Raw genomic sequence first — 10,561 nt, forward strand, 5'->3', positions numbered from 1 at the left:
GGTTAGGGACCGTCTGCAAATGGTAAAACAACAGCAAAACATTGCAAATAAAAATCAATAACTCCACTGCCATAAAGTGCAGAGACTCCAAAATCACCACACACACCAAGGGGCTCTTGGTGATCGCACTACAACAGCTGGTTTGGAAAAATACACCTTTTTTTTTTTTATATAATTTTTTTGTTATTATTAAGCATTAATATCATCCTATTTTAATCCATAGCTCTGTGATTATACAGTGCAGATACTCAAAAATCATCAAACAGACCGAGAGACTCCTGATGATCAAAATTCCCCATGTCCCCTAGGGGGCTCCGTAATAATGAGGTAATTTTTTATTTTATTTTTTACAGCGTGGCGGAAACGGGCTTCCATAAACAAGCAGTATGGTAGTAGTAGAAGAAGAACAAGAAGAAGAAAAAGAAGAAGAAGTGAGACAATCTTTATTGTTTTAGGTGGCGGTCGTTTGTTTTACATCTAACGGTTTCATGTCATCCTCTGTCTTTCTGTTCGCTGATAGTTAAGCAGTTCGTCTGCTGTTGCCATTTTCTGCTTTAGCATCCTGATAGAGACCAGTTAGCTTCCCAAATAACGGAGAAGCTAACACTGGGAGGAGGAGGAGAAGCAGACAGTTTCCTTTTCGAGAAAAACCCCGTAGAGTGAAAAGTGCTGGAGAAAATTAAGACATAATGAAGGTTTGATCTGTTCTGGAAGCGAGTGGAACCATTCCGACCATACAGGACCGTTTCTATGAAAAGCTTCGGCTCTCTGACTGCCTCTGAGGGACGGCGACATGTCGATGGGTCCGCCATATTGGGAGGGGAAACATCGGTCAGTAACGCTGCACTGAGCGCAGAAGCTTTGATTTAATTAGAATAAGCTCCCTGTAGGGTTTTTAATTTACTACTGAGTATCTTCTGAGTTAATACAGTTTTTACATACTGTACACTATTGTATAAATACTGTATACAGTATGTAGAGTATATGATATTCTTTGTTTTATTTACTTACTGTACTTATCCACCATGAACAACAAGAAATTGAAAACACAATCAAGTTTAAAAAATTTAGCTCTACTGGCTCATATTTAATAATGTGCAACTAGTTTTGAATGGTAGTAAACGCAGAACTGGTTGATTATTGCAAATTAAATCCTGTGTGTTCTGACAGGGGCGTCTTTAGAGCATTATATGGAGGGGGGTCAGCCCCAGGTAAGACATTTTTGTGGATGCTTAGTTTAAGGGCCCTGAGGAGATCGCTTTTACATGCAAAATGCTTCATATGGAGTTTATTTTGCTCATAAAACACTCACCAGTTTTGTAAATGTGTTACAGAATATGCTATTTCCTGACACCAGTGTCAACACAGCTCTGTCCCTGAACTGGACTGGCTATGATATCTTCTCATTCCTATTTGGTCGTCAGACCATGATAGAAGGAGACTTCCCAACCCTACACTTTCCAATGCTAATAGTAGTAACCAAATAGTATTGCTATGAAATCAGCTACTTATTCATGAGTTGGGTGAGTTTATTTATGCATTATGTCTCTACTGGCTTAAAGTAAGATCAGAGTTGCAACTGATGTTTAGATGTTGGTAGCCTGCTTACTAACGCTGTAACTAATGATTTTGTAAACCAATTGATCGGGTAGTTATTTTTTTAATTAACTGTTTAACATTTGGATAGCCAAAGGTTCTTAAATAACATTTTTTATGAATTTAAACCAGGTGAAATAAACCTTTTCCACTTGAGGAGTTCTGTATAGAACATATTGACAGATGTAAATTATTATTATTTTTTTATATATATATAAAAACAAAACTGTTTTCTCACCCCTCGTGGGGTGGTATGTGTCATCCTCAAGCTTGGGTCCTCTACCAGAGGCCTGGGAGTTTGAGGGTTCTGCACAGTATCTTAGCTGTTCCTAAGACCTCTGATGTTTTACCTGGAATCTGCTGTAGCCACTCTCCCAGTTTGGGGGTCACAGCCCTCAGTGCTCCAATTACCACTGGCACCACTGCTGCTCTTAGTTTCCACATCTTTTCTAGCTCCTCTTTCAGCCCTTGGTATTTCTCAAGCTTCTCGTGTTCTTTCTTCTTGATGTTGCTGTCGCTTGGGATTGCCACATCTATCACTACTGCCTTCTTCTGCTGTTTGTCGATCAACACGATGTCTGGTTGGTTAGCCATCACCTGTTTGTCAGTCTGGATCTTGAAGTCCCATAGGATCTTAGCTCGGTCATTCTCAACTACCTTAGGAGGTGTCTTCCATTTTGACCTTGGGACTTCCAGCCCATACTCATGGCAGATGTTCCTGTATACTATGACAGCTACCTGGTTGTGGCGTTCCATGTATGCACTTCCTGCCTGCATTTTACACCCCGCTGTTATGTGCTGTATTGTTTCAGAGGCATCTTTGCACAGTCTGCATCGGGGGTCCTGCCTGGTGTGGTAGAACCTGGCCTCTATTGATCTTGTACTGAGTGCCTGTTCTTGTGCTGCCATGATTAGTGCCTCTGTGCTGTCCTTCAGTCCAGCCTTTTCCAGCCACTGGTAGGATTTTTTGATATCAGCCACTTCTTCTATTTGTCTGTGGTATACGCCGTGCAGCGGCTTGTCCCTCCATGATGGTTCTCCTTCCTCTTTCTTGTCCTCATTTTCGGTTTTCTCCTGCCTGAGGTACTCACCAAGCCATTTGTCTTTGGGGGCCATCTTTCTGATGTACTCCTGGATCTTAGTTGTTTCATCCTGGACAGTGGTCTTGACACTCACTAGCCCTCGGCCTCCCTTGCTACGCTTGGTGTACAGTCTCAGAGTGCTGGATTTGGGGTGGAACCCTCCATGCATTGTGAGGAGCTTTCTCGTCTTGATGTTAGTAGCCTCTATCTCCTCCTTTGGCCAGTTTATTATACCAGCGGGGTATCTGATGACTGGTAGGGCATATGTGTTGATGGCTTGGATCTTGTTTTTCCCATTCAGCTGGCTTTTCAGGACCTGCCTTACTCTTTGTAGGTATTTAGCTGTGGCAGTCTTTCTTGCCATCTCCTCGTGGTTTCCGTTAGCCTGTGGCACCCCAAGGTATTTGTAGCTGTCCTGAACATCTGTTATGTGGCCTTCTGGTAGTTCAACCCCCTCGGTTCTGATCATCTTCCCTCTCTTTGAGACCATGCGACCGCACTTGTCCAGTCCGAATGACATCCCAATGTCGTTGCTGTAGATCCTGGTAGTGTGGATCAGTGAGTCGATGTCTCGCTCACTCCTGGCATACAGCTTGATGTCATCCATGTAGAGGAGGTGACTGATGATTGTTCCGCTTCGGAATTGGTATCCGTAGCCAGTCTTTGTGATGATCTGGCTGAGGGGGTTCAGGCCTATGCAGAACAGCAGCGGGGATAGTGCATCGCCTTGGTATATGCCGCACTTGATGGTGACTTGTGCTATTGGCTTTGCATTGGCTTATATATATATATATATATATATATATATATATATATATATATATATATATATATATATATATATATAATTTTTTTTTTTTTACATTTTCGTATAATTACTGCTCTTAGTGGTTTGCTCTGTCAGCTAAAAGCCTTTTTAGAGCCTTTATACTCCTGTTATTGATTAATTGATTACTAAATTAGTTGATGATTCTTTCAATAGTTGATTTATCTGATTAATTGTTTCAGCCCCACTGCTTACACTTGATCTACACAGCCTAGTCCTAAGCTGCAGAACCGACTGGTAACCTAAGATATCGTTGCATATTAATGCTTTCGTCCTGCAGGGAGAGAGAAGAAAATCAACCTTAGCTGACAGAAAGTGTTTAAAAACACTGAAAATACATTTAGGATTGACTTTAGGACATGATATCTTGTATTAAATGGTAATTTTGAACTGACATAAAACTACATAAATCGGTTATTTTATCTTCTGTTATTAAATTCAACTTGAAGACAAATAACAGAAGTACACAGTGGATGGGGTCTGTTTACAAATTAAATGCAGGGAGCATCTGTTTAAGTACAACGGGTTCAAAAATAAAAATATCCTAAATATTAAATAACAATTATAATACATTTTATTTAGAGCATCTTTCAAAACACCCAAGGACACTGTACAGGTAAAAACAATAATAGATATAGCAACATTGTCATAATTAAAAGAAACAACACAAACTAAACAAAGGAAAGTAACAAAAAAAATCATAGTGAAAAAGCAATCTTGAACAGATGTATTTCAAGTTTTGATTTGAACAAGGATAAAGACCCAAGAAAAAGGTCTGCTCCCCACGGTGCAGGAGGTCTAGAAGGAAGGAACAATGAGGTGATTAATAGAGGAAGAATGGGTGAATGACTGAATGTAGTGTAAAGTCTCCTGACTTAAAAAAAAGCGCTATATAAGTACAGGCCATTTACCAGTCATACCCAAAGTCGGTCCTAGAGGGCTGCTATCCTTTAGGTTTTTAGTGTTTCTTTGCTTCAGCACAGCTGATTCTGATTACTACAGTCTGTTAAACCTGTTATTCTAGCAGATTTGAATAAACAAAACGGTTCAAATGGGTTTAATTCAAGATTTCAAGATTTTTGGAGTTACCTGGCAGTTTTAGTGCAGATTAGTAGAGCATGAAAACTCAATGAAGTCCTTTCCGATTTTAAAACAGCACTGTGTGACCTTTGACCCCATTATTTGCTTAATCTGAGATCCCTTAAATCAGGCAAGCCCATAGTGAGTCTTCAAAGGCAGCTGTCCTGCAGGATTTAGAGGTACTGCTTTAGATTCTGATGATTGCAGTTCAGATGAAGCTTGTTAATTGACTGTCATGAGAATGAGCTGTGCTGGGCAGGGGAACCTCTGAAACCTGCAGGGGAGCGGCCCTCGAGGGCCAACTTTGGGCATACCTGCCTTAAATGACCCTTTAGCTCCATCTTTTATCTCCTGCTGCGTATCGATGCTCCCTCTGTGCTGCTCTACTCCATAAACTCTCCTCTGTGACCCAGAGCACCACCCGTCAGTCTGAGCTCCCTTACACACCAACGCTAACTAAGCTAACAGCTGTCGTTAGCTCTTGCCCTTAGTTAATGAGACATATTTCTGCTTCCTTGATTAATTCTTCTTCCTTCTAGAGCTGCTGGTCCAAACTGGTCTAACAGCAGAACCACAACACAGATGCTTTTTTTTTTTTTTTTTTTTTTATGGGGCGAGGATTAGCACAATGAGCCTTTCCTAAGGCAAGGCCTGTTTGGATTGGAAGACTCCTCATTATGCAGCCAACAAATGCAGGCTTCTTTTGAAGGACAGGTCCGCTATATGCTCTGTAGCCTTGGGTTTCTCATGATTTATTATGAGACCAAGCAGGCAGCCCCTCTGTGCTCAGAGGGAAAATGAATTCAAATAGTTTTAAATGGTTATTGAGTCAGACATGCGGCAGGTAATGTTGGGTTTATTGAAAGGTTTTATCTGTCCCTGTGCAAATGGCTGACATTTAAGCTTAGATTCCAATATCTCTGCAGTGTGGGGACTATAAATCTGATATCTAAGACAACGGTACTGCTGCTGCAGCTCCTCAACAATGTTATCACCCAGGACAGTAGAGAGAAGTTCGGCATCCATTCTTTTCCTGCTTTGTGTGTCAGCTGTCATGGTTGCTAGGCGACACAGTGTATGAATAAGTCAGGGGCAGTGAGAGTCGGGGAAGGCGGAATCTGTGGCCAAATCTCTTCTGGCCTCCTTATTTTCACAGATAGCCGGGTCCTTGGTTACCTGACTCCGCCAGATGGATTTGCTCCGCATATTCATCTGGAAACCTTCCGTTGAAGTAATTTTGGGAAGGGGCAAAAATACTGGTTAGCTGATTGGCCTATGTTGGTGATAGATGGGCCAAATAAACCAATCAGATCAACGAAACATATGACGTACTAACAGAGCGACGATTAAGAGGAGCCAATTGATAGATCAAACTCTTGCCGAAACCAGTCAGGAGAAGAGCAAAAACATCTTTTCCTCTGAGAAAAGCCTCCAGAGCAGTGTTTTGCTCTTCTTTCAGTGAAGAAATACTCTGTAATTCCGATAAAACTTGCTCGATAGCCACACTAACGCTAGTTTCATCGGCTGAAGCCGCCATGTTCTTTAGACAGAACTGTCGCGCTTCTCGTTGCGTCACACCTCAACCCGCCTCAAAGCCAACGCTGATTGGACGTTCGTTTGGTGAACGGCTCCAAATTTTCTTTAACGGAGAGTAGCCAGAGTGATCTGCGAGTGAAATCTTGAAAGCTCGCGAGATCAGGATGGTCTCACGAGGCTAGGTCCTTGGAGGATGCAGCTGCTGAAATCAAACACGAGAGAGAGACTGACTCATTCAAAGCAATGCTGCTAGCGGCCTGTAAGGGCTTTCTCGGCTTACATCGTCGTTTAAAAGGACGTTTCATAACTTTAAATCCTCTGAACAGACTGTGTTTGAATTTTGACCGCGGAGCTAGTTTACCATCTGCTTTTCTAGTGTAGAAAGTATTTATTGATCAATGCATCTATGTTCCTTTTCTATGTCTTTGTCATCCTCAGCAGAAGGCTGCTCACACTGAGCCTGGTTCTGGTGCAGTGAAAGCTAATATTTACTGTCTCTAACTGCTCGTCATACAAAGTCAGGGATTGGATGATTTGATTGATCTAGATCTATTAAGAGACCTGAATGAAATTATGTGAATCTGAGTTGGAACTGTGTTGAACAGAACTGCTTTAAAAAAAAACTACAATGCAGCAATAGAGTTGCCTACTTCCCACTATCATCTCTACCCCCATAACTCTGCAGGGGACCAAAACATCTCACCAACAATGACCCTAACAACTCCCTTTTTAGAGGCATAGGCCAGTATCTGGCATTGCAGGCCAACAACCACCTCAACGACTCCCCATCACTAAGTGGAACCTGTTTTTTTTTTTTTCCAGTTCAATTTGCATGTTTTTTGAGCCATAACAAGGCTTTGTCAGGCTACGCTATAAAGACATTTCGGATTGAAAAACCTTCCTAGGTTGAAAGCGAAACGTCTTCAAACTTAGAAAACAAAGTGCAGTGGTTTGAGTTTTAACTTTTTTGGAATGTATTGAACTTTACTGATTGTCTGTCAGTTCCTTAGACTTTCCGTCATTCTGAAAGGAACAATCTGAGTTGACTTCTCACCCTAAAAATCTCATCTTCAACCTCTTGCTTTTATCCCTCAGACCTCCACTGCATCATGTCTGCCCAGGAGCTTCTTACTGATCAACCTCCTGGTGGCCAAGATAGGAAGAGCATAATTCGGCAGAGGATGATGGAGGAAGAAACAAAACTTCAGCAGAGGGGGGAGACCAAGCAGGAATCAGAATCTCTGGGAATCAAAGAGGAGCAGCTTGGACTCTGCATCGATCCAGATGAAACACAGCTGGTTATAAAGCAGGAGACGGATGCCTTAATTGGATTCTCTACATGTGAGGAAAAGCCTCAGAGCAAGCCAGAGCTGCAATGGTTTGGAGTGACAAAAGAGGAACCAGAACCTGTGCAGATCAAAGAAGAACACAGAGGTGTGAGAAGCAATGAAAATGAGGAACAACTTGAAGTAAAGCATGAGAACAATACTTTCATGGTCATTCCTATGGGTTTAAAAGACGAAACAGAAGAGCTTCTGTCTGCAGACTCTCCTGCAGCTGAGAAGCAACATCAGGAGAGTCAAGAGGAATCAGGACCAAACACTGATGAGGAGCTGAAGCAGAAGAACAAAGATCTAAACAACGGCGCAGAAGCAAAAAGACAGAGAGAAAATAAAAGCTGTGAAATCTGTGGTAAATATTTCCTCAGCTATAGATACCTGACCGACCACATGAGGACGCACACAGGGGAGAGACCCTTTTCCTGTCCCACTTGTTTAAAAGGGTTTTCCCAGAAGAGTAATCTTAGTATTCACATGAGGACGCACACAGGGGAGAAGCCATTCCTGTGCGCTGTTTGTGAAAAACGTTTCACCACCAAGAATAACCTGAGTGTCCACATGAGGACGCACACTGGGGAGAAGCTTTTTTCCTGTCCAACCTGCGGGGCTGTGTTCACCCACCAGAGCACTCTGATCGCTCATGTCAGAACGCACACAGGGGAGAAGCCTTACTTGTGTCATGTCTGTGAGAAGGCCTTCATGAAAAGCAGTAACTTGGTCAACCACATGAGGAGTCACACTGGGGAAAAACCTTTTCCCTGTAAAGTCTGCAATAAATCCTTCAGCAAAAACTGTCACCTCACTATTCACATCAGGACCCACACGGGGGAGAAGCCATATTCTTGTGAGGTCTGCAGTAAATCTTTCAGAAACGTAGGTCACCTGAGTAATCACCTAAAAACGCATACAGGTGAGAAGCCGTTCCAGTGTATGGTTTGTGGAAAAGGTTTTGTACAGAAAACCACTCTGAACTATCACATGAAAACCCACACCGGGGAGAAGCCATTTTCCTGTGAGTTGTGTGAAAAAGCCTTCATGCAGAACAGCGATTTGGCTCGGCACCTCAGGACTCACACAGGAGAGAAGCCATACTCTTGTCAATTATGTGATAAATCCTTTAGACAGAGTAATGCTTTGGCGCGACATGTGACCACCCACACAGGTGAGAAGGGCTTTTCCTGTCCCACCTGTGCTAAAGGTTTCTCACAGAGGAGTCACCTGAGGCTCCACATGAGGACGCATACAGGTGAGAAGCCGTATCCCTGTGAGCTGTGTGATAAATCGTTCAGCCTTCGCAGTCACCTGGCCTGTCACATGAGGACTCACACAGGGGAGAAGCCTTTCCCTTGTTCGCTGTGTAAGAAGTCTTTCAGGCAGAGTGGTAATCTGGCTCGCCACGTCAAAACACACACTGACGAAAAGCCCTTCTCATGTCTGACATGTGGAAAAGGTTTCACCAAGCAAATGAAGCTGGCTGTGCACATCAGAACTCATCTGAGTGAGAAGCCATATCCCTGTGAGTTGTGTGAAAAGTCTTTTATTCAAAGAAGCGATTTGGCTCGCCACCTCCGGACTCACACTGGTGAGAAACCCTACCCCTGCTCATGGTGCCAGAAATCTTTCAGCCAGAGTGGGGATTTGGCTCGGCATGTAACCACTCACACAGGTGAGAAACCTTTCTTCTGTACGACTTGTGCAAAAGGTTTTTCCCAGAAGAGTCATCTGGTCCGTCACATGAGGACTCATACCAGGCAGAAGCTGTTCTCCTGTCCCACTTGTGGAAAAAGTTTCACCAAGCAAAATAAGTTGAATGCGCATATGGAGATTCATGGCGTGGGGAGTCTCTCTTTGCTAGATCAGACTAAACATAAGAATCTAAGCAGCACCACTAACATTTAAGTCTAAAAGTTTCACTTTCTTCTCTGTTCTGAGTTCCACTGCCATCTAGTGGATGTCTAAAGGAATGATAAAGTGTAAGGTCTCTTCAGATGCTGTAATATTATTCTTTGTTTTCTGAACAGTTACCCGGTGTCATTATTGGACTAAGAATTAACTTATTAATGATTTAACTTCACTCGGTTCTGATCAGATGGACTTTAACAAGTTTTCAGTCTAAACATTATACTCAGTCTTTTCCTGAACCGTTTGCCGTTTGAAAACCGTTTCTAAAATAAATATTCCACCCCATCAATTTTTTTACAGAGCCTCAGAACTGACATGGGAGAAAAATAAGATGCGCACGGAATACTAATTTACTCCCACAAAATATTAATTTGTCGTCATAAAATATTTATTTGTTCACACAAAATGCTAATTATTTCTCACAAAATATAAATTTGTTGCCATAAAATATTAATTTGTTCACGCAAACTGCTAATTCGTTCCCATAAAATATACGAAATGCGAATTTGTTCCCACAAAATATTAATTAGCTCTCACAAAATAAAAATTTGTTGACTCAAAATGATAATTAGTTCCCACAAAATATACATTTCATCACACAAAATGCAGATTTGTTCCCACAAAATTTAAATTTGTGGCCTTGAAATACTAATTTGTTACAATATTAATTTGTGTCCACAAAATACTAATTTGATCCCACAAAATATTGATTTGTTACCACAAAATACTAATTTCTTCCAATAGCCATGGTCCTTTCCAGAGCCTTGTAGTTGTTCAACAATAAAGTCTATCCCAGTATCCAAGTTGTATAAAGCGACCTGGCTCTTAAAAGTCTAAACGAATACCTCCCACTAATGAGAATTCCTTGAGACATCAAACTTCTCAGAATTTCTTTGTAGCTCATCCCCGGCTTAAAATAAAACTTGATCAGGCTATGTCTGTTCATCACATTTTAATTGCTTTGAGAAGGTGTGGTGTGTGTAGGAAGGGGGAATTTTATTTAATTTTTTTAAGATTTTAATACACGTGTTTTAATTTGCACCACTTGTTTTAGATCAACTGTAGAAAACTGAATGGGCATTTTTGATGTGCAACTCACAGAACGCAATTTGTGTACTTTTACTCCAGTTTCAAGAGGTGTCATTTTTGTTGTATTTGTGACATATATATATATATATAAAAATTCTACAATTACAAAA

The 10,561-nt window shown here is 41.6% G+C and overlaps 1 protein-coding gene across 1 annotated transcript; it reads left to right on the forward strand.

Moving 5' to 3' along the window:
• The first annotated feature begins 360 nt into the window (after positions 1-360).
• LOC119790030 (zinc finger protein 883-like) lies at positions 361-10,263 on the forward strand. The gene is made up of 2 exons (XM_038295330.1): positions 361-831; positions 7,216-10,263. Exon 2 carries the CDS (start codon positions 7,230-7,232, stop codon positions 9,357-9,359), a length of 2,130 nt encoding a protein of 709 aa, XP_038151258.1. The 5' UTR covers positions 361-831; positions 7,216-7,229; the 3' UTR covers positions 9,360-10,263.
• Positions 10,264-10,561: the final 298 nt, after the last annotated feature.

The sequence above is a fragment of the Cyprinodon tularosa genome, unplaced genomic scaffold (genome assembly GCF_016077235.1).
Source record: "Cyprinodon tularosa strain WSP-4 unplaced genomic scaffold, ASM1607723v1 ctg353, whole genome shotgun sequence".
NCBI classification, from domain to species: Eukaryota; Metazoa; Chordata; class Actinopteri; order Cyprinodontiformes; family Cyprinodontidae; genus Cyprinodon; species Cyprinodon tularosa.